This window comes from Mesocricetus auratus, unplaced genomic scaffold (assembly GCF_017639785.1).
Source record: "Mesocricetus auratus isolate SY011 unplaced genomic scaffold, BCM_Maur_2.0 Super-Scaffold_100019, whole genome shotgun sequence".
Classification (NCBI taxonomy): domain Eukaryota; kingdom Metazoa; phylum Chordata; class Mammalia; order Rodentia; family Cricetidae; genus Mesocricetus; species Mesocricetus auratus.
The window spans coordinates 39,049,810-39,075,700 of NW_024429200.1; the positions used below are offsets into that span (position 1 = coordinate 39,049,810).

Consider the following 25,891-nt stretch of genomic DNA (forward strand, 5'->3'; position numbering starts at 1 on the left):
CACCTATCTAGATTCCTATTGGCTCAACAGTGCTTTATTGACAAAGGACTTCCCCAACAAAGTGGCATTAAAATATTTATAAGTTTGAATTCCATTCTTATATTAGACATTATTGTTTTATAGAAAAATAATATCAAACCGAGGCATCATACAACTAGTTTTCTGTATTAACTAATTTTGTTAGTGCTACAACAAAACACCCTACAAAAGTAATGTAAGGAAGGAAGAGTTTCTTGGGTCTCACAGTTCAAAGGAGTCATGCACACCTGTAGGTCAGTGATGGCATCGGGAACTTGAGGCTGTTGCTCACACTGCATCTGCAGTCAGGAAGCATCAAGAGATGAATGCTGTTGTTGGCTCCTTTGTTCCATTTTATTGCGTCTTGGAGAGTAGTCCAAGGAATGAGGTCACTCACTTTTAAATGGATTGTTCCACTTCAGTTACCCAAATCTGTAAAACTCTCACAGACAGGCTTTTGTGCATGGTGATAATTCATCCCACTAAGACTACAACACAAAGTGGCCATCATACTCACTCTGGGATTTGGTTCTTTAATGGCCTTTCCCTTTAGTTCATCTAAAAGTCTGTGAGTAAGTTTTTGATATATTGCTTTGCAGTTGAGCTGCCCCTCAGTGCCAGTTTCCTGATGTTATGTGAGTTCTCTGAGCTTCCTCCACCTGTTTACCTTATATTTGTCTTTGATCCCTTCCTCCCCTTCAGCTACTCTGTCTAATCATCAAGAAGCACCTCCAATTCCTTCAAAGCTACCGTTGACCTTGCTCTTCCTATAGTCACCAGCCTCCAGAATCCTCATTGCCTCATAGAGATTTTATTGCCCCCATTTGATTGTTTGCTAATTTTCCTCACTTTCATCTCTCTCTTTACATTTTTTTTAATGTAACATACATGGTAGACATGATCTTGGGCACCTCGACAGTGTAATTCTGTTTAATGACACTATCTTGATAAAATTACTATTTGCTTGTTACTTTCAGGGCATTACTAGAAGCCAGATACTTAGATACTTAAGTAGAAAGTTAAAGTACAGTGGAAGCTAAAATACATCTGTCCAGCTCTGAATGCTCACCTGTTTCCAGGGTATGTGATACAGTCTTGACGATACAGGCATGGTCTTCGTATTCTGGCCCCATGTAATGCTCCATATGGGGCTAAAGCAAACCAAGGATGTGGATCTGCTAGCAAATGTGGAAACTGACAGAGAAAATGTGTTTATCTCAGAAGTGGGGGAGGCCTCGGCAGTCTGAGCAGAACTGTGTAAGTGTGAGCAGCAGGTCAGACATTTGCGGAGGGAGGGAAAACAGAGTGAAAGTGGCCCACTGTTTCTAGAAACCCATTCAGTACTCCTTGGTCCATGAAAATAAGGTCAGAGCAAAGGAAGAAATTATAGAAACTATGTAACATTCCCATGATGAGGAGTGAACTGATGAATGAAGGCAAAATATTGGCTTTGTCAGAGAGCATTTCTATTCTGTATCATGAGAAATGGCCATTTTGTACTCACGTTCAGAACATGGCCCAAAGACAAAAGCTAGTGAGATTTTTTTCTGGCTGAGTTAAGAGTTTTAAAGATCAGAACACAGATGAACTGTTCTAACTGATGGGAATGGATGTTGATTTAGAATCTATTTTTTAAACCTTATCCTTCACAAATTGAGATGGAGTGGGACATTGACTGCCTTTTTGTAGTAGTTATGAGAATGAAAACCGTTTCTGAATTAACTCTGGATCTGGCACAGAATGGGTAGAGACATGGGCTTCTCTGTCTAAGATTCAGGCACCAAGTATGATAAACACTGACCACCAAGAAAGATTTAAGTTTAAAGTAGCACTTACAAAACGCAAACAGAGCTGGGCATGAGCCGCAGAAGTAGTACATCCTTCTCCATACACAGTAGTCTAGACTCAATTCCTGGCACTAATAAATTTGCCTCCTTATTTTTTTCTAACCGTTTATCAGCAATTCAGTGGCCATATCAGCTGGAGGACAACATCATTTTGAAGGGTAAAGATATAAAAGTTTCATTCGGTACAGTAATATATAGATATGTCTGATTTAAATTATTGTTGCTTATTAACACATGTATAATATCCTACAATTACACATTGCAATGTATTTATGAATTTTCTTCATTATTTGCATTGTATATTGATAAGAAACTTGCTGCTGAGGTTCACAAGGCTTTAATGGGTTGGAAAAAGTGATGGATAATCAATTATCATGTAGATGACTTCCCCTTCTGTACATGTCATTACATCTGTGTATCATTTACTTCTTTGGTTTTTTTGTTTGTTTGGTTTTTGTTTTTTGTTTTTTTTTCAAGACAGGGTTTTCTGTGTCTTTGGAGGCTGTCCTGGAACTAGCTGTTGTAGACCAGGCTGGTCTCAAATTCACAGAGATCCACCTGCCTCTGCCTCCCCAGATGCTGGCGGCATCATTTACTTCTTGTGACCTACATTTGCTTGCAGGGCTTGCTTCTATTGTCAGTTCAAATTCCAATTGTTTTATGTGCATGCGACATGCTAAATTCTTCTAAACCTAATACAACATGTAGATTAAGTAAAATATTAAAAGGAAATGTAATATTCATTTTGTATTTAATTGATTATATATATGTATATATATTATTTTAACATTATGATTATGAATTTTTTTCTGTATACTTTAGCTTCTGGACCACTAGGGAATTCAAAGTCCTTAAAGGTACACCATGTAGTGTCCTGTGCCCCACTTGTCAGCAGCCAGAATGGGAACAGCTACCTCTCCCCTGATAAGACTCTGTAGGACCACACAGCTCTCTTTGGTGACTCAAGAAGTATGACTCCAGGCTGGGAGTTGTTGGTGAACGCCTTTAATCACAGCACTTGGGAGGCAGAGACAGGCAGATCTCTGTGAGATAAAGGCCAGCCTGGTCAACAGAGTGAGCTCCAGGACAGGCTCCAAAACAATACATAGAAACCCTGTCACGAAAAACCAAAATAAATAAATAAATACATAAATACATAAATAAATACATAAATACATAAATAAAATAAAAAAGAAGTATGACTCCTCAGAGCTGAGTTCTTCCTTGAGTTTGAAGGTTCCCTCTTAATTGATCTATCAGAATACAGAATAACAGAACTAAAACCCCTTTGGCAATTCAAGGCAAAGTCCAAGCTGACCTCATTCCCTCAACAAAAGCATTAAATACATTATAATCTTTAACTACAGAGGCAGGGACACAGTGACAAGACAGGGTGGTTGCTCAAATGGGGTTGAGCTTTTGTTAGAAACTCAGGATGGAACAAAGAATGTCACCACTAAGAAAATGAAAACAAGTAATGAACATTGGATTCATTTGTTTTTGTATTTTTGGGAGTAGCTGGTAAAATTTGGTTTAAATTTTCATTTCTACCATATTAGAGGGGGCTTTAATTTAAAGTTTCTGTTGAGACTCTCTGTTGTCTGTAAATTCTCCCACATGAAAGAAGAAGTTAAGGCAACTGGAAGAAGATATAAGAAGAAATAAGAGGCAATTAGAAAATCACTGGCAATTAAGTACTACAGTAGGTGTGATGATCCTGTGAAAAAGAGGCTTGTGGGAGAAAGAAAAATATTGTGTTCTCTATGATGAATTTTTGTCGTCTTCAGTTGGCAGTACCTTGTGGTGTCATGCTAGAATTTCAGTTGTGAAAACACACAGTTTCGAACTCTGTCCCTATTAGGACATATGTTTTAAGTTCCAGAAGAGGGGGTCGTTCTATAATAAAGCCCAGGTGTCTATAGCAATGATTTTAAATTGTTGAGTTCAACAACCATGCAATAATTAAATGATAGTTATTTTTATTCAAATTTGGCTGGAAATCAGGAAAGAACTTCTATAATAAAATGCTAACAATAGTGCTATAAGACAGAGCCTCAGTGTAATCTACAAGAAAGCAATGCCTTGTTCTCAAAACTTGCATTTATTTTTAGCTTGCAAGCATGTTTATTGTTTAAATCACAGAACAGAGTACTACTTGATACTAACTCTTCTTTTCTGTAATTAGATTTCTTCATATAATAAACATTTGGCTTAGACTTTCCCACCATTCCCTTCAAAAACAATTTTCTTCCAAGACTCATAAAAGAACCACATTTAAGAACTCAATAAAAATCAACAACGACTGAATAGCACCAAGTCATGTATGTTGCATGCTATATGTTACCTCTCAGATAAGGCTCAGTGCTTGCAATGCTCTGATAATCGCTTCCATTGGTGTCATACGAATTCCTGAAATATGGGCTGCTATTACACTTTACTTGCTGCTCATTTCTGGGGGTGCTCTCTGGAAGCAGCTACATGTTGGTTTTCATTTTCGAAAAGGTTGCCCTGTGCATGCCTTCAGCACAGCCTCAACATGCCCCATATTGTAGTCATGGTTTGCCTGTGAGACTTGGTTTTGCCGATCTGATAGGAAGGGCAGAGAAGCGCTCCAATGGTTCTTTATTATCATCTGTGTAAAGATTACCCAATAAACACCCATTTATCATTTATCTTGGACCTAATGAAATCTCTACACTGTGCCTTTGCCTAGAGGTCTGTACTTTCTTCAGAACTTCTGTGTTCTAATCTTCTTTACATAGTTTGTTTCTGTAAATAAACAATCAACTGACTCAAATCATTTTAGGTAATCATTCTTCCCCTTCCTGTCTGCTCCTCTACAAAAATTTTATAAAATCAATAAATTAATTATTTTTTTTGCTATAGGGACTTATTCTATAGGCCACACTTGCCTACACTTACTATGTGAGCTAAGATTGTCTTGAACTCACAGCAGTCCTCCTGTAACATCATTCAAAGTACTGTTGCTACAGGTTTGAGTAACCATGCCCAGCTTGAAGGATATTTTATACACAATTTCCTCCTTTCAGTTTGTTTTCATTTTATTTGGTATTTTCTGTTTTAAACGATGAAGTCTTCATTATCTTTCTACAGAAAGGATTGTAAATTATCAGGTTTTGTTGTTTGTTTGTGTGGTTCGTTGCGTGGTTAGGTTTTTTGTTTTGTTTTGTTTTTTTGTTTTGGTTAGATTTGACACAGGGTCTCACTATGCAGCTCTGTCTGTCCTGAAACTCCCTATATAATCCAAGTTGGGCCCATACTCGCAGAAATCCTCCTGCTTCTCCCACCCCCACTGTCAACATCCCATAACTAATTACAGGCATTAAAGATGATGCCACCATACCTGGCAAGAATGTGAATTTTATACAACTGTATAAATATCTCATGATTTTAAGTTTTCATTATAAATTGTGTCAATGAGCTACAGCAATGAGCACAGCAATAAAGATAATTGTCTGCTCTTCCAAAGGATCTGTGTTCAAACCCTAGCAGGAGAACAATAAGTAGTTTACAATCAAAGATAACTTCAGTTCCAGGTGATGCAAGGCCATTTTCTGATCTCTGTGTGCAGCATGCATGTAAATGATACACAGATAGACATGCTAGCAAAACACCCGTGCACATAAGAAAGTAGAATAGAATACAATGAAATAGAATGATAATTAAAATTAAGAAATAAGCTCATGTCAGTTTCATAGATCCAAAAAATATAGTAACATTTCAAGAGATTACTGCTTTCCATTTCAGTCCTACTATATATTATGTTCCCTCTAATTCTGTTTTAAGATCCTGTATTTATCTAAACAACAAGGGCCAATCATGCTCCAATGATTTCTAAATAATTTGTCTTAGCCTCTTTGAGCTCACCCTAAGTACTAAGTATTTATTCAATCCTTGTTCTCTCTCTCATTCGGTCATACATCTTCATCATTGGCCATGGACTATTAATAGGTCTAGATATTCTCTGTCTCCATCTACAGAGTGGCCATATCCATGTTAGTTACTTGTGAACCCAGATAATTAAAAACATCTCATAAAGGGTTGTTTTCTTTTAGTGTTCATGTCTCTAAATAAACTGGAGATTTTTATCTAGTTTGGCAGCATTGCATTAGAGACCGTTAAAGCATTCTATGGAATGTCATCAATCCCCAGTTCTGTGTTTATAGGAATGCCATCATTTTCCACATTGATGCTCCCCACCAACTTTTTTTTTTGAAAAAGCGTTTCTCTGTGTAACAACTTGACTGTCCTGAAACTCCCCCAGTAGACCAGGCTGACCTCGAACTCATAGAGATCAGTCTTCCTCTGTATATATGTGCATCCTTTGGTTATATGCCTAAGAGTGGAATTGATGGATCTTATGGTAGACTGATTCCTATTTTCCAGAGGAATCTCCATACTGATGTCCAAAGTGACTGTATGAGTTGGCACTCCCACCAGCAGTAGAGAAGTGTTCCCCTTTCTCCATATCCTATCCAGCATTAACTTGTGTGCTTTTCTAAAAATAACTTTCACGTGATATTCTGGGTCTTGATCAAAGCTGCACTGTGAAGAATATAAGAGTTCACTGGCAAATAATGAGGAGTAAAGAGAAGTTTGTGCAGGCATTTCTCTCTTCTCTTTTCTCAGGACACAAAACTTGGACAGGAGACAAAGGATTGGTTAGGAAAGATTAGGCTGATAAGAGAGCTACCCATTACTTGATATACAGATGTGTGTGTGCAATGTGCTTCTACATGTGAGTATGTGAGCATGAGTGTGTGTGTGTGTGTGTATTTTGTTTTTTACAGACTTATTATCAGGCTGACTTACAGTTAAACGAAACAACTGGAACTGCCCAATTCTTTCTAAACCAGGTATTAGAAATTTTATCTGACTTGGAAGAGGTGCAAAGGGGTATTACCTTTTGGGCTGCAAATACTTGGTCACTGGCCGTATGTGAGGGATACCTTTCTAGGGCAGGGAAGACAGGATTTGTTAACTGGAATAATTTGATGTCATTACTGCTAGTACATAATATGCTTAGGTTTCACAGTCATTGTTCTCATAATCCTGACAATATAAGCCTTACAACCTGCATCCTCATAAAATCACATTGATCCTTTCCTTGCATTGTGATTTTGTGGTGCTGATGATGGGACCCAGACTTAATGCATGTTTAAATCTGCTCTATCCTTCAGCCACCCACAGCTAAACACTGAACTGAACTTCTGGAACCCAGTTGCAGAGAGGGAGGAATGATGAGCAAAGGGGTTAAGACTAGGAGGGTGAAACCCACAGAAACAGCTGATGTAAATAAGGGGAGCTCATAGACCCCAGACTGATAGTTGAGAGGCAAGCATGGTACTGATCTAGACCCCCTGAAAGTTGGTATCAGTGAGGAGGTCTCAACATTCTTTGGGGCCTCAGGCAATACATCAGCATCCAGGTGGACTTTGGGAGCCCATTCCACGTGGAGGGATGCTGTCTCAGCCTGGACACATGGGAGAGGGCTTAGACCCTGCCCCAGATGATATGACAGACTTTGGAGATCCCTCATGAAGGGCCTCACCCTCAGAGAGTGGAGTCGGGATTGGGAGGGGTGTTGGGGCAGGGTTGAAGGGGGACAGAGGAGGAGGGAAGGGAGAGGGAGCTGGGATTGACATATGAAGCAAACTTGTTTCTAATTTAAATTTAAAATAAATTAAATAGATTAAAAATCTGCTCTACCACTGAGATATCTCCAGTCCTTTGTGTGTTTTCTATGTTGGAGAGAGAATTTCACTAAATTACAAAGAGTTAGACCTTGAACTCCCCGTGTATGCCTTATACTTGTGATCTTCCAGAATACCTGATGTTGTAAGCTTGTACTACCTGGGTTAATTATAATTTACATTTGTTGAACATCAGGCACTACTAGATAATATTCAATACCACTAGACAAATAACATTAGGAGCTTCATGTTATGTGAAAAAATCCCTGGCCTGTAATTCACGTCTTGAACTTTTGACTAAGATCATGTGTACAAAATTGCCTGAGATCACCTTTAAAATATAAACCCAGAAAGAGGATCTCTAGGGCATATGCTGAAAACTACATAGGCAGTATTTGTTATTTTCATCCCACATCTGGTGAATTTCACAGAGTACAGTAAAGAATATCACAGCTTTCATAAGCAATGACAGTTAGGTTTCCCTAAGTTTGTTAAAATCACATGGTTATTACATAGAGGTAGTCTCATTACAAAGAGGACACAAAATCATACAATCTTTAGAAGGAAAAAGACTTTCAAGGTGAGTCTTCTGCACTTCATTTAGTCAACAACAGACCACGTATACTCTATATACAATGCAATCTCATTAGTTTGCATTGCCTAGGGACATCTTGGCCAAGTATATTCATGTACCATATTTGCATAGTTATGATGAAATCATTGAACAATATATTTCTTTAGAATATATCCCTGTGATTACATGATCTGTGACTGATTTAGTGGAAATTACTGACAGTCATATACCCCATTCACTGTCTTTCATACTCCTGAAATTACTCATGTACTTGTTCATTCATTCTTTGTGCTAATACTAGTGCCCACACTGTACCATGTTTATCTGCACATTTTGTTTCCTACATTTGACTCTCAGTTTGACTCTCATTTGCTAGTTGTTTCATATACTGAAGTCCCAGAGATGACTCTGGCTGGGTTATTTTATTGTTTTAACTTATAACGGTGTTTATTTCCCAAACAGGAGCAAAATTTATTGGAACATTCCCTATTCCAGACACCTACAATCCAGATGATGATAAAATATATTTCTTCTTTCGGGAATCATCCCAGGAAGGCAGTACATCAGACAGAAGCATTCTTTCAAGAGTTGGGAGAGTGTGTAAGGTAAAATTCATTTATTTTTTAAGATCCCTATCTATATGCATGAAGTAATCCGTCTTCATCCATTATTGATAAAATTGTAAGATGAGTTCACATTTTGTAGATGTGTAATTTTTTATTTTTTATTTAAATTAGAAACATGCATGCTTCAAATGTCAATGCCAGACCCCACTCTGCTTCTCCCTCCCAGACCCACCCCCAACCCCCATCACTAGCCCAATACCCACATCTTTCCCAGGGAGGATGAAGCCCTCTTGGCGGGATCTCCAGAGTCTGTCAATTCATCCAGGGCAGGACTTAGGCCCTTCCCCATGTTTCCAGGATGAGAGAGCATCCCTTCATGTGGAATGGGATTCTAAAGTTCATTTGTATGCCATGGTGAACAGTAATCTACTACCCAAGGTCCCAGAGATTTCTGAGGCCTTCTCACTGACACTACATTCATGGAGTTTGGATCAGTCCTCTGTTGGCCTCTCAGCCATCAGTCTGGGGTTCCAGAGATACCCCTTGTCCAGTCAGCTGTCTTTGTGGGTTTTACCAGCACGGTCCTGACCCCTTTGCTCATCAGGAAGACCGCTCACTGTCCTGATGCCCAGAGGGAAAATGTTATCATGTAACATTAGACAATCTCATGTTAAAATTGAATAATCACTAGAGTAACTTAACCACTAACAAAATCATTTCTGTAATTTTATAAATACACACCACATATGCAACAACCATGTCTTTTGTTTGGAACAACTGAGTTTGAAATACAGTAATATCTTATTATATTAAATGCTTCCTATGTCATTAATCTAGAGTAAGTTCTGAGAGAAAAATGAAGAAAAGATAACTAAAATATAAAATGTTATATTAATGAAATATCCAATTAGTTGTGATTATTGCCATTTTATGTAAGTTATACTAACCACATTAACTGCTTGAGACATTTACATTTTGTTCCATCAGGGCTTTTAGTTGACTGCCTATGGACTTTATAGACTAGAGACAGCACTGGAGGCAAATTCTTGATGTCTGAATGTATGCATTCTTCCTGGATTTGCCTCTGCCGAAAGAATTTTCCTGAGGAGACATAAATCAGTTATGAGCAAGAGCTGTTAAGTTAATAAATACCTTCTTCGGGAATCTTTCTTTGGTCTTAAACAAACTTTTCATTTTCTTCCATATAAGCCTGTCACTTTTTGTTTCATTCTGTACCCTCAGGCTTCTGAACACTTCCAGGGACAGGAATACAAACCATCACCACACTTGAAATTGCTAATGACAATATGTCTTTTGAATAAAGCCGACTTTTGAGCCCAGACCATTCTTTACCTCTTATCCTAGCCAATAATGCTGTCTCTCCCACTGATCCTTTTCCCCCCACAGGGGACAGATTCTCTAAAAGATATCCTCATTCTCTCAGAGTTCAAAACTCTGCAGTCTTTTTTCAAAGCCTCCTGCTAGGCTGAATGGCCATGCCTGGAGTGCTCTTAGTATGTTAGTGTACTGAAGCATGCCTTATAACAACAGTATAATGACCCTGAAAGCCATGCAGTAGATTGACACTTAGTATAAGTGAAGTATGTTAAATATGTCAGAAGGGGTTTACGAGCACTAAATGCATTTCATGAGTCTTTTTGAAAAACGTGTATGACAGGTGTTCTGTTTGTGAGGAAGTTCAATGTTTGTTTCTTAATGGATAAAATTTATTTTACTGAATTTTTTGTAACAAAATTAAGTTTTATTTTGGTGTAAATGAATCATAAATGTGGATGAATATGTCAGCCCTTGTCACAGTTGTAAATTTATATATAAAAACTATAGACAGGGTTCCAAGCATTAATTATGGGATGCTCTTTTTAGCCGTGAAAAATACTCCTGCAAAACTAAAAAGGCAGAAAAAATGCAGTAAATGAGTCTTTCCAACTCAAAAAAGCCTCTGAGGCTACACTGTAAGATTCTGTCATCTAATCAGTCTATCAAATCATGAGAGCAAATAATGATGTGATGAATCAGAGACTTTTTATTCAGTGTGTCTCATCTCTTAATCGTTCTTTTAACAGGGTGACATCTTAAGAATACTCACTATAGCTGTGGCCAAATATCCATGATGCCTAGTTCTTAGTGCTTTCTTTTCAATTTAATAACAGTACATTCAACTCATATTCACTCTTACTTTATATGTTACTTTAACATAAAACAATTCTTCTGATATTTTTTGCATTTTATTCTATTTTGTGGGTATTTCCCTTACTTGGAAAATATCTTAATATTATTTTTCTACTGTTTTTATAAAGTGATAACAAAAAACCATGTCTTTATCATGAAACAAGATTGAATTTGATAATTATAAGAATATGATCTAGAAGGAAGATGTCATAGGAGCCAGAATTAAGAGTAACCAGTGGAAGCCTTTTGGATTGAACAGGCTTTGTTCTAATAGCCTGAGCGTCCTTCATCCTGCTTTTTTTGCACATGTTTCCCACAGTCCATATTTGGAAGCACAAAGGTTTTGTTCTTGCTGCCATTGTTTGCTCTCATATTTAACCAATACTTTGACACAAAGAGGAACCTATGGCAGTTTAAGAATTTTCTGCCTCTTTTGTTATTCAACTTTTGAAATTGTGTTATATTGACATGGAAAATCTGTTTTCTTGACTTATTTGGCATAAAATTATTGATAAGGAAAAGGTTTGTGTTATAGATCACACTTTCTATCTCTCTCACACACACAAACACACATGAAGATTAAAGATTGTTCAAGAAAAAGGTTGACATGTTTAATATTATAATCCAGTCATACATTTTATTTGAATATTTTACCAATAGTAACAAAGTATGACTTCCCTAGAACACACAATACATTGATACTAAGTTGTTATCCTTTTTTAAAAAATCTCAGTGTACATATAAAAGACATTCATCCTATGAGATGATATAAATCAGTCATATGAGAACTCTAAGCTATCAGTGAAGTTTCAAAATGTCTTATAAAGGGAATGATTGAAATGAATCCTATAGTGTGAACAGGACTATGCTGCATGGAGAAATGGAGGACAAGGATTTCATGCAGCATTTGACAGGGTAGATCATGTTCTTGGAATGCTGAAATCTTGTATCAAAAATTCAAAGCATGTGTCAAGGGAACAATGTGTTTGTTATAAATTAGGTGACAAAAAGTCTTGTTTGCATGTTATCAAGTGAGAACATGATCCTAGGCAATAATGAGTTATTCAATATTTAAGGTACAGAGGGACAAGATGGATATATTTAACCCACATTTAAAGAATGCATCTGGATTGGAAATGCTTGGGATTAGAAAGCCATTGGACCCAACATAGTATGAATAAAGTCATGAAGGACTCTTTAGGAGATATTTCAAAGAGAATTGCTTTGTACACATCTAAAGTACAAAAACATTATCATTGTCTTGTTGGTAGTTGGGTACAAACTAGTGTAATCCATGATCATGGTTATGTTCATACCTGCGGTATTTAATGAGTAATCACATGCTGTTATGTTGAAATATGGCTATCAAGACAAAGAGATGAATTCACAATGCATCCTTGCTCCCATTCCAGAAATTATATCGGCATCACATGGTTAGGTGTCTCTCAGGTAGTATCATCCTAGATGACACTTGTCATCCAGATAAGTACTCCTATGCGCTTGATAACTGGCTTTTAGAAGACAAGACATGGGTCTCGACAATGGAGAAATGGTGCATTCCTTTATGAAATAGTAAAGAGCATAGATGCTATATTGGGACATTCTTTGGGTGATGTGGCTTTGGAATATGTTATCATATTAACCTACTTATGAAACTGAGGCTTGTAGAGTCTCATTTCTAGAGGTTGAAAGCTGCTAGTATATTGTTGGCTTTTGAGTCATGGAAGTAACAAATTGCTCAGAAATATTTGTAGGTAAGACGAAACACAAAGAATCCAAAGGGACTGTAACAATTTTAAGAAAGAGGTAAATTTCCACAAAAATAGTTGGAGAAAAATTTGTTTTGTGGTGTAGTAGGATGGGAAGGAGAGTTACCACCAGTCATGGCAATGAGGTTTTGATAAAACACACACACACACAACTACACAGCTGTCTCCAGATTCTGGCTATTACAAATAATGCTACAGTCAACATAATTGGGCAAATGTCCTTGTGGTATAAGTGTGCATTCTTTGGGAATATGCCCAAAAGTTGTATCATTGGGTCTGGAGTTAGATTAATGTCCCATTTTCTGAGAACCCCCCCCCATACTGATGTGCTCAGTGCCTGTACAAGTTTGAACTCCTACCAGCAGCTTAAACTTTATGGAGACAGAGGAGGAGTGGCTTGGGCAGGAAGTGGGTAGAAGGAAGCTGGGGGAGGGAAAGAGAGAAGAGGAGGGAGAGAAAACTGTGGTTGATATGTAAACTAAATAAAAAAGTTAATTCATAAATGCAGTTGTGGGTGGGTGCACATATCCATAATCCTAGTACTCAGGAGTCTGTTGCAGGTAAATGAAATAGAATTGGCAGGAAGGGGTATGTATATGTGGATGGGATGGGAGGAGAAGAGGAAAGAAGGACAAAGAAACAAAGCAGGTTTCAATGATGTTACAGTCCAAAAAAAATCACCTATGGCCATGGCTGAAAAGCCAGGATTTGACAGTCAACATATAAGTGATGACTGCTGCTTAGGGGATAGAAACATTAAACTTAATACCTGCCTCCTACCTCTTCTCACTTTCTCCATTTTTAACCTATACAATGCAAATACCCATATCTTCTATGAATATTGTGCCAGAAAAAAGTAACACTTAAATGAGAGCATTGGATTTACATGTGACATGTGCTTAATTGATGATTGAAATGAATTTCTGGGTGTTAGGATGTAACAAGTTAATAATGTAGGAGACGTACACATGAAGAATGTAAAACCTAGTCATAGTACTTGAAAATGTGCACTCACACATATCATGTATCCTATGCATAGACTTTTGCAACATATTCAACTCAGTATCTCTTAGAAGCTGAAGAAGGTGGCAGTAGTATCCTCTGTGTTATCCACCAAATTGTATTGGCATGCAATGGTATCATATTATGCTTCCATTTGTTTTGTTGAATTGAAGACAATATTTCACTCTGAAAACCAGACTATGTTATCCACACTGACTTCAAACTCTCATAATCCCCTCATTTCTACTTTCTAACTGCTGGGATTTCAGACGTGCATCGTCATGCCCAGCTGATATTGTGTTAGTTGTAAATATGGAAAGTACTGAGATTTTTGTTGTCATTATAAGAAAAGATTTATTTTGTTATTTTTATTTATCTGTAATGTATTTCTGTGGGAATGCATGTTACATGTCACAGGAACTCACAGAGACCAGAAGGCATTGAATCTCCTGGAGCTGGAATTACAGGGTGCCACGAGTCACTGTAGATGAGTACTGGAAATTAAACTCTGGCCCTCTGAAAGAGCAACAAGTGCTTTTAAACACTAAGCCATTTTCTAGCTCTCTGATTTGTTCTCAGTTATAGACATACTTGTAGTTTGTAAATATATTTCTGAACACAGTCAAAGTATCTTGGAACCATATCTAATTAAAGTTTATTGATAAGAACCATATAACTTTTGTCTGAGAGATGTCCAAGGGACAGCTATCAATTAACTGAGAAATTAATTTTGAATGACAATATTAATCAGTAAGATCTGAGAGGAATTCCTTTATATGAAGACTCCCTTTCAAACTAAGAATGGCTTCTATCATACAAAGCATTCTTCCTAACAAGTTATCTTTAAACTTTTCTTAAGATTGTGACTTTCTAGTCCAACCAATTAGCAATTCGTTCATATTTAAAATAGGGTGCTTGGCCTAAATGATTTATAAAATCCGTGCTATGCTCTATTTAATTCTTCAATCTTGTTGAACTGTAAATATTTTGAAGTGCTACGTAGGCCATCTTACACCCTAGTGACTTTCTGTCATTCATGGTAAATTATTTATATCTCCATGGTGAGGAATTACACACTGACTGATCAGTCACAGCAGCATGAGGTAAACTATGGAAAGATGTCTATTTACTTTGCAATGCAGATACCACTGTATCTATACAATCCCTCCGTTCCCCCGCCGTGTGTGTGTGTGTGTGTGTGTGTGTGTGTGTGTGTGTCTTATTAATGCAGGGGAAAAATACCAGTCCCTTTCCTGAGGCTAGCTGGCAGGTTTGCACCTCAAAGGGTATTTTGCTTACTCGTGGATTCCCTTCATTTTTGGAAGCATTGTGGCGGGCTTACTTATGCAGCCCACTGTGGGCTCCAGCTGCAGGCCATGCCAGTTCTCTTTTTTGTTTGGAGCATTTCCTTTTGTCCATGCCAGGAATTCAATTTGGATGGCCCTTTCACATAACTTGCCCAGGGCTCTCTTTAATAGCTGCTTGCTTCGACTCCACCAGCATTGTCTACTTTGATATATGGCCCTATTTGGACAATCACTGCCTTTGAAGATCTGTTTTTGAGGTTGATGACACTTTCTGTATTTATTGATCTCCACTGAGCTGTGGGTTTTTGTGCTTACGTTGAGCGTGTCACTTACAACCTGAGTGAGAGATTTAGTGCCCACAGTTACAGATGTGCTTTTGCAGTATAGTTCCATCTGTTTTCCTGTCAGACAAATAATGTTTGCTGTGCTGTAGCTTTAAAAACAAAAATTAGGAAGCCTGGGCACTAAAAGCCTCCTCTGGTGGTATACCCAACCTAACCAGCTGGTGCTTAGGAGCGAAGTTCTTTAGTATAATGAGTTATCTACGCCCTGCATCTCTAACATTCTTTCTAGGTTTCAGATATAGTTTGAGAAACAGTTTCTCCTTTGTGCATTGATGCTCTCCTATGGAAAATCACAAGCAGTTGCCTGTAAATATTATTTCAGAAACAAACTAAAGCAGAAAGAAAACTTTTCCTTGAAAATCTCTGTGGGCATTTTATACCCAACAAGGTATAAAACTAGGCATGGTGGTGCATGTTTGTAACCCCAGTACTTGGGAGATAGAGGCAGGAGGATCAGAAATTTAAAGTCATCCTCTGCTGCATAGTGAGTTCTAGGCCAGCCTGAGCTACATGAGATGATTTCCAATTAAGAAAGCAAATAAACAAGCAAAAATAATAATAACAACAAGAAAACCATGTTTAGTATTAATGGAATTACTTCATGGGAATGCAGAATTTTAAAATCAATAGATGCCAGAGAACAATACACTCCAAAAAATTAAGACAATAAGAGTTAGATTACAGACTCACCTTTGAAAAATTTTAGTATATGCCCAGTGTTGTTTATCTGTGTTCTTGTGCAAGGGGGTGAAGGAGGGATTTTCCAAAGCATTAAAAACATACATTTTCTCTGTGCTATCCTCTCCAGTTGCTGCCATCAACAATATTTATTCTTGTATTACACTTGGAATAACAAAACTAGTCTTGTTTTGAAGTATGTTGTAAAATTTATAGACGGGCGTTAGTGGCTCATGCCTTTAATCTCAGCACTCAGGAAGCAGAGGCAATCAGATCTCTGTGAGTTCGAAGCCAGCCTGGTCTACAGAGTGAGTTCCAAGAAAGACTCCAAAACAATACAGAGAAACCCTGCCTTGAAAAAAACAAAAAAAATTATAGTAGTTTGCAATAAATGAAAATATCTACTATTGATGTCTCTTGGAGGAAAATACACAAGTCGACTATAGCCCATTATTAAAAGTCATAAAATAACACTAGGGAGAGAGTAACATTATCATTTTGACTTAATGGACGTTCTATTTCAATGTATCATATTCTTTGTTTGATGTGTCATTGGTCATAAAAAGCCCCATCTAGCAAGCTTTAAATAGTCATGTGCTGAAATATGTTATCAAATATTCTACAGAATGTCACTGTTCAAGGAGATAGTGAATGGCTGCACAGCAACTGCCCAATTGACTCCTTTCTGTGCCTTCTCTGTCTTCACCAAGCTATTTTTAGGGACAGACTTAGATTTTGAGAACTTAAAAAACATGGTCTACATGTTTCTATGTAAGTGAATAAAAATGCTAAGGACATTTCATTTCAAGATGTCTTAAAAGCTTAAAACAGTAATTATATCATTAGAGAAATAAAGTGAAACCTGGAATAAGGTTCCCAAAGCCTCATTTGACATATACCATGTAAATTAAAATATATCAATGGCCCTGCTGATGAAGCCACTTGCCATCAAGCATGAGAACGCAAGGGTTGAAGGGGAGAACTGATTTCTTCAAATTGTCCTCTGATCTTTATATGCATTCTGTGTCTCTCATGATCTCCCCCTGAAAAAATTAAAACCCATATCAATGCACTACAAAGAGAGCTTTAATGAGAATATTTCTGTACTCTGAAGGATCTAATTATGATAGTGAATCTCTAACCCACACATAAATGAGAAAACAGTGCTGCTCTCCCTGCTTCCTACTCTACGTCTGCAATAAGTTGTAGCTGTGGTTTCCTGTGACTGCTTCATTGGAAGAGCATCAAAATTATTCTCATTAATAAAAAGGAAATTTTGGATATAGTAACAATTTTAATTAAGAATTGCCTCAGTCTTCACGGTATAACATACTTGACAATCCTCTCAGGTAGGTTGTAGAAACAAATGTTGAAGCCTTAGTGACTGACATAGGAAGAGTGAAATGCCACAAAACAAAAGGAATTATTTATTCTCCCGAGAGACTGGGGTTATAGAGACGTGTGTCTTTGGAGGCTGTCAGAACAACTCCTCTTCCATTTACCAACATCGGATCTATTGGGACCAACTCTCCATTGCTTTCAAGGATACCAGGGGCTTTTCTGATGCTTACGATCTCAAGTAAGTTCCAGGTAGCTTCACAACCAAGAACCCTTATCCCCATAGTTGACAGGTGAGATAACTTAGATGGCAAAAAAAATATACATACACAAATCACTAAGAAAAAGGGCAGAGAAGAAAACTAGCCACTTGCTTGTATAAAACATGTGTGGTTTGTTGACATCAGTTATTTTTAAAACTACACAGACTTCATACATGAATGCAAACATTCTACTAACTCAGCACATCCCCATCCCTTGAACACAGAATTTCAATATATTCTCAATAGCCTTGGCAATTTCATTGATTTTCAGAATTTAGCAACACAATGTAAAATCAATTCATGTATTTTCATAGATATTTTTCCCAAAACATAGATGAAAGTCTTAATATATGTTGCTGAGAGATCCTTAATAGTGACATTTTGTACACTAAAACAATCTTTAGCATATGAACCCAGGATGGTAACCTAAAGGTCACAAGAAACACTCGATAAAAGCTCATGTGTGACAGCCTAGAGCTATTTTTCATGTCAGTTTAATATGTATGTAAACTTAAATTTGCTTACAAAGAGGAAAGATGCTCTGTCCATTAGGCTGTATCATGACTGATCCACTTATTAGTAAATGCAAGCAATTCGTAATCTGTTGTAAAAACCCAAGCAAATGACTACACACTGGCACTCTCCTTATTCACCACCCTGGAGGGGCAGAGAGTTCAGGCATGTTTACCTTCATCTCTTTGTTACTTTCATGTGCATCTTTGTGTAGAGGACCTAATAACAAAGGAGCCGTGATAAATAGAGTGGAGGCACACAGAAGTGACTGGTGACCACGAGCTGCCGATTCTGACATCTCAATAATAAATCTTTTGTGTCAGTGAGACTGCTGGCTTCTGGAGAGCTTCACAAAAATAAGCTAAGACGTGACAATTTAGTACAAGACTGATTACCTCCTTTCAGCTCTCTTCTGGGCTCAAAGCTCTCAGAGGGGATTCTGTGGATTTGCAAACAAACACAGGGGTTGACAGCTGGACAACAAAGTCAGACTGATACTTCCTTGCAGAAGAAATACAAAGTCTAGTGTACTGAACTTCCCTCCCAGTGCTCCAGGTTTCTCTGACAGTTACTGTCCAGTAACTAGTGCTTACTGAGAACATTGTGCTAAAGTTGCGCTTGATCCTCTGATGATAGCAGGTGACTTTGAATTGATTTGTTCTCTTTGTTTACATGTTGAGCTCCCTAAGGAACTGGACAAGGCAAGAGCAGTCAAAGATTATTCCTTTTAAGAGACTGCAATTTTTATTTAGCTAATTAAAAAATTAACATTCCTTTTTTAATGAATAAATTTGGACTAGTGGGTTGGAATCTTTTCATTTTTGCTATAGATAAGAATTGAAAATGGAATCATGACAATGTTACAATATGGACACTTGTTGACATTTTATATACCAGGATATTTAGAAAAGAGTGGCACTTTCTGAGACATGAACATTTAAAACTGTATAGTTAAGTCTGCCTTTACATCTTCAGAGATACCAGAATCATCAAATAGAATACTGTTTGAGCAGTAATACTCAAATAATAAATATGCATAATAGCTATTTAAGAGCAGTTATATTTGGACTTAAGATTCAATGGAGGTATGTCTATGTGGATTTGAACACCACTCCTGGTATAAGTGCTACTTTGCTGGGCATTGGTGGTTCACATCTTTAATACCAGCACTTGGGAGGCAGAGGCACATAGATCTCTGTGAGTTCAAGGTCACCCTAGTCTACAGATTGAGTGCCAGGATAGGCTCCAAAGCTACACAGAGAAACCCTGCCTCAAAAAAAAGGAAAAACAGAACAAAATGAAACATAACTAAAGAGCAGTTATAGACATTTGTTTTACTTGAGTGGCATTATTATGCTATGTGGTTTTCATAAAGACAAATATAATTATTTCATTTCTTTTCTAATTACAATGCTTGAGCACTACTTCATTATATGCTTAATAACACTCAGGCACCTTGGCCTTGTATGAAAGCCTCCCTTGGTCTTCCCCTAATTTACTTTTCTAACATTTTCCTTCACCAGTTTAATTGATCCCAGTTCTCATCGAAACAAGCTTTGTCTTGGTTCTCTGGGTGTGTTTTGTATTGCATTTTGCTCCTAATTTCCAGCCCCCGGGGCATTTCTGCAGCTCATCTCTACATGTACCCCAACACTGCCTGCCAGTGAAAAGACATAGAATCCAATCTGCCTCTTCCCAAACACCTCATTTGGTTTTCTCAGTGTGTACAACCTCCAGCAGAGGCTCTATCTCTTTGGCCCTCTAAACCTTTTAAAGAATTTGCCAATTTTATTTGTAACAATGGTTATTTCTTAAGTACCATATTGGCAGTGCTGTAAAGAATATTCTGATCAGCAAAGGCACTAAAAAGTTGATTTTCTGGTTCTAACTTAGAATATCTAAAAGTTAAATGCTGTTGTAGATCTTATTGTCATCAAAAGTCAGAAATTCTAAACTGCATGACAAAAAAAAAAACCAAGATAAAAATCACCCCAAAACCTCCTCTTCTGTTTCTCCCGATTTTAAGCACTTTCTGAGTGTTCCATTGCTTTTTATTGTGTATAAGCATATACGTATGAATATATGGTTATATATGTAACTGATAGATCTATCCTATTGTTGATACTACCTTGGAATCATTTAAGCTGTAAGAAAAGAAACAGCTGCTGGACAGTGATACACACATTTAATCCCAGCTCTCAGAATGCAGAGGAAGGTGGATTTTGGCTACCTCAAGCCAACACAGTCTGCATAGTGAGTTCTAGGCCATCCAGGACAACAAAATGAGACCCTGTGTCAAAATTTAAAAAAAAACAAGTGTGACAAAAGTATGTGAAATGTTATTATGATTTGTCCATGAAGTTTTTTATTCAAGAAAGATACCTCTAAAGTTTAAAATTGTCCTTCAACTTATAGTGTTGTTTCTTTTAAATCTAAAATAAATCAAGAAAAGAAAAATTATTACTACAGTTTACTGATCAAGAGCTATCCCTGGAAAATCATCGAAGTGTAATTGATAAAGTAAATGAAATTAAAAAATGAGAGCTAACCCTGTTCAACAGGAAGGAATGTAAAAGATGAGTCACAATGAGTGTTGCATGTAGTGTCACTCTGTGCTTTATCTTAAGTTTCCTGAAGATAGGAGGCTACCTGGTCTTCCTTCTGTGTATCATTCCTTTTCTGAAGAATATATGTATATGTGTGTACTTGTTTATATACAATATGTTCAATTTTCCTGCTTAGAGTAGTCATTCAGACATTCTCCTCCAATTTAGTTTAGATTACAAATATTAGGCAGAGAAGGTAGGTACTAGATATTCAAATGTCCAACTTGTCAATTAACTTTTCATTAACTTTCTAGAATTTGGGATGAGAAAAGACAAAAGATTTAGGTAACATATTTAAAAATAATTAGATTGATGGAAAATGTATTCAAGAATACTTTTTATTGAAACAAAATGCCTAGTGTATGCATTCCATGAATCATTTTCATTTTATTTATTATAAGCACAGGAAAAAGCTAGCTTCAAATACATTTTTAAAATCTTATAAATGTAATGTATAAAGGGACATAATTCTGTTTATTTTTTTATTTGATATGGATGTTTATGTTTGGTTCAATGTTCCAAATAATTTTAAATAAAAAAAAACTTCTGAGAAGAATTAATGCATGGAAATGTAGGTTAATATTGAAAATTATTTTCATATGTTTGTGAGTGAATACTCATGATTCCTTGATGTTTAATTAGTACTACATCAATTTGAGAAAGGCCGTTTTTTACTCTATAATGAAGCCTATTTCTAAAACATGCAAATTTTGTTCTTAAATACATAAATGATACATAAGTCATTCTAACAGCTATTGAACTCAGTTGCCTGGCACTATACTAAACACATTACACAAAACTTTCCATTTGATCATCAAAATAACTGAATTTCAAGACATTAATCATATTTTATCAATGACAAAATAGAGACATATTAGCATTTTATAGGTCATGGAGCAAAAACTTGGCAGACACAGCATTTGATTCCAGCCTGCTTTAATTACTGCAGTCTTGAATGCATCTACTCACTCACGAGAGTTAAATTGCTTGCATTGCATTCATTTAACCATAAGAAAACATTTATGGTTGAGTGACAAACTAACTTTTCCATTATTGAGTAGTTGAAGTAAATACTCAGGCTTTGTGCATTCTAAAAGGTAGTGTTTATAAGTTACTACCTGTAATGCCTACTGGGTTTAGTAAGTTGCAGATTCCTATTGGTAACATTTTACCCTTTTTTGTTTTCCATTATTTTAGAATGATGTAGGTGGGCAACGAAGTCTGATAAACAAATGGACCACTTTTCTTAAAGCCAGACTGATTTGCTCAATTCCTGGAAGCGATGGAGCAGATACTCATTTTGATGAACTCCGTAAGTTACGTGTCCCTTGTTCTTAGAAAAGTCTTGCTACCTATAAGCAACTCAGCATTTATTTTACCATCATATGTGCAGATATATACATTCACAAATAAGCTCAGGCTCAAGTTATCCTTTCTAAATTTATATTAGAACACACAAAGCTTATGTTTTGCTCTCAATCTGGATGCACAACATAGTGAAGTGTTCCTGTGTTTGAGAGATCCTTAAATTTAATAAAGGAAACAGAATTGCACTAATTGGAAGATGTGAGCCATGAGACTTGAAAGTCTATCCATGTGATCCTCTTCCTCCCTTTTTCTTGGTAGGAGCAATCTTCTACAGGTAGAAGAACCTGGATTCTTTATTCCTAGGATGCCCTCTGCTGGGGAGTGTGGAAGATTTGTTACCATGGTCATCTGACTCAAACCACATTTAGAGATGCTGCAGACAGATTTCTTTTCATGTCTTCTTTTTTATCCCTCTCAGTTCTAGTTATGGAAAGACTGTACTTGCTTATCAAGTCAACATCATTAGTTTTTATCTACTAATTTTATTTTCAAGCATGCTAAATGATTAATTCCTCCAATTACTTAATCAGTATTTCATGCTTTACTCATATGAAAATAAACACGCCATGTCTTGCATAATCCTGCAAAGCATTCTAACACTACGTTACTGTCGGTGCTGTAGTCACTGCGCATGAAGACATTTTCATATTGAAACACTAGGCTGAAGTCATTACAGCACATTTTTTTAAACTGCTGGGTCATATCTTCCTTTAGTCTGTGGTTTCCATTTTATATGAAATCACATATTCTTAATTGAAAATAGTCATGCAAACTGCCAACTGATTTATCTCATTTACACTTGGTTGACGCATACCACTAAGAGGTTAAGTCATGTAGTTGAAGAAGCTTTTACCCTTAAGTTCTTAATGTTGTAGTGATTCATCTTTATTTTGTATGCTGCTTAGAGTTCTTGAATTATTATATATTACTAAAAAGCAAATGCAACGCTGACCAACAAAAATTATGCTACATAATTATTTTTCCATTAACAGAAGACATTTATTTACTCCCTACGAGAGATGAAAGAAATCCTGTAGTATATGGAGTCTTCACCACAACCAGGTAGGTTGAACATTCCTTTTTTAAGTTCTTTTTTAGACATATGAAGACATTTATTATAAGGAATTAGGTTACAGTATCATGGGGCTTTGCTAGGCAATTCCAAAATCTAAAAGGCTGGCTGTTGGCAAAAGGCAGGTAAACTGAATTCTCAGATTGGCCCAAATTGCTTCAGTGGCAGAATCTGAGCATATCCTTGCTGGGTTTTAGAAGATCTGTGAATTTATTCAATCAAATTCGCCCAGATTATCAAGGATAATGTCCCTAAAAATCACGTGATCAAGTCCTTTGATCATATCTATTAAATACATTTATCTGAGCCACTAGCTATGTTTTTGCATAATTGGAGATGTTAGCCTGGTGAAATTGACACACCAGAAAGGCCACCAGAGTGTATGTGGTTTGCCTGTGGTGGATAAGGAGGCTCTTTGCTGCCATGTCAAACTCATATCTGGCCAGTCCGATGAGAGTCCATTCTTTACTTTCTTAATTCAAGTTTTAAAAAGAGTTTTGTTTTGTCTTGCTATATATGTATATATATATATAATATTTATATGTTTGTGTCTTTGTGTACAAATATGCAAATATGTGTTGATGCCTATAGAGGCCAGAATAGGACATCTAATATTTTGAAGTGGGATTTACAGGCAGATATGCCTGCAGTGGGTGCCAGAAACCAAATTCTGGTTCTCTGCAAGAACAGCATGCAGTCTAATCTCCTGAGCCATCTCTCCTGCCCCAAAGAGAATGCTTTCAGTTCTTTAAAATTTTCATTCTTATGAGACAAATAATTGTTGACTTGTTTGTTTCACCAACATTTGCATACTAATACTCTCCACTGAGCTTCATCCCCACACTAGTATAGGTATAGCAGTTATTTTTGTCATCATTGTGACCAGACAACCAAAAAGAAGCAACTTTTAAGAGAAATGACTCAACTTTCAAAGATGTAATCCATTATGGTATGCTTCAGGAGCTTGCTCACACTTGAGAGAATTATGAAACAAAGCAAGACTAGGGCCAGAATCAAAGTTGGGCTATATTCATCAAGGCCTACTCCCCAGAGATCCACGTTCTCTGTTGAGGTCCCGCCTCCCGAATGTTGTACAACCTCCCAAAATAGCACTACCAACTTGGGAACAGTTATTAGAAAACATGAGTCTGTTAGGGGTATCATAATCTAGATGATCCTTTTAATTTTCCTTCACAGTTCCATAACACACATATTTATTGAGCTGGTTATTGTGTTTCTTAGAAAGTTATTCACTTCATTCTCTTTATACCAGCATGGTAACCACTATGCTAATTACCACAGATAACTTTCACCCAGTCCCTAGTCCATTCCTGTTATTTTCAGGATTTTTCTCTTATACATGACACATCAATGACTCACCTGAGCTTGTGCCACTGCACAAATGAACAAACATATCTCTAAAGTGAAGTCATGGAATATAATTGCTAGGTATAAAAAATTATGTATATAATGTCCATAATTAGTACTTTCCAGAGGTGTGACCCTAGAGGTGGTACTAAACAAATACATGAAGTACTGAGTTCATTGATGAAGCTGTAATCCATCACTGGATGGAGCTCTGCTGCCTCAACCTATCAAATCACAACTTCCTTGGCACCTGCACAGGTAGATGTGGCTGCTCTGACCTGTCCACTAAAGTGTCCTCTACAATTCAGTGGCCCATTCTTATCAATAAGACCAGACTGAAGCCTGTCATCATTTGTATGCCTATATGCTTGTCTGGTTAATGCATAAGTGCTGCCTTGTAATATCACTGAGGTTCTGTGACTTCCATAAGTTTGTAACAGCAGCTATAAGCCTTTCATAAATGTGTGGTCCCTCCTGTTTTCATCCTATTCCATTCAATTATTCATTTTGACTCTCTTTATATACACAGACACTTACATTGCATGCCTAGAATATGTCTCGGTTTTTCATATATCTTCCTTTAACTCAATGTGCTTTGACATTAATTTCTGAGGACTTGAATATATTGTTATCAATAGTGAAAGAAATGACTGTGCTACCTCCCTTTGAATACATTTCTGCAATTTACAGTTTATTTAGTTCCATAGCAAGAACATAATCAGCTGGAATACATCAGAGTATATGAATAATTGTGAGACTTAAGGTGGAAATTTTAACATGAACATTAGAAAGACACCCTAAGAGCTGTTGTTTGGGAACATATTTTCCTATTAATGTGCAATGACTATATAAAAATGCAAGAGGAGGATCAATGATTGCATTGGCTCATGTATCTCAGTTCTAGTATTCTTGGCCCCTTTCCATGCAAAATCTTTCTTTGAAGTTGATGTGTGTTCTACATACAGATGTAGATATGTGCCAGGGACACAAAGCCCCAAGACACTTCTTTCATTTTTTTTCTTCCCCTATCAAGTTTCTGCCCACCCAGAGTGTGAAGTTACAAATCAGCTCTTTGTTCCTAGTGCTCTTTGTTGTTTTATTTTTAATATTGCCCTGAAGACTGAGGTAATTTTGGAATGTATATCATATCCTTTGTCTAGTGAAAAGAGATAATTAGCCTTTAATAATGGTGCATTATTTTTAAAATATGATCTGCAGATATGTGGTTACTATCACAATGTCACTTTCCTCCTGTCTGCCTGTATACCATTACCTTCTGATGTTTCCCACTGACACCATTCCAAGAATATTCATGATTGAGCTTTTTGTGCTAAAGAATCATTATACGTGTAAA

At 36.8% G+C, this 25,891-nt stretch overlaps 1 protein-coding gene across 2 annotated transcripts in view; it reads left to right on the forward strand.

Annotated features, from left to right (window-relative positions):
* Sema3d (semaphorin 3D) overlaps nt 1–25,891 on the forward strand; it is a 193,342-nt gene that overhangs the window by 130,733 nt on the left and 36,718 nt on the right. For both annotated transcript variants that reach the window (XM_040728654.1, XM_005083585.4), the window contains 3 exons: nt 8,616–8,758; nt 21,927–22,041; nt 23,090–23,159. In XM_040728654.1, the coding sequence (XP_040584588.1) occupies nt 8,616–8,758; nt 21,927–22,041; nt 23,090–23,159 (328 nt within the window). The remainder of the gene's footprint in view (nt 1–8,615; nt 8,759–21,926; nt 22,042–23,089; nt 23,160–25,891) is intronic.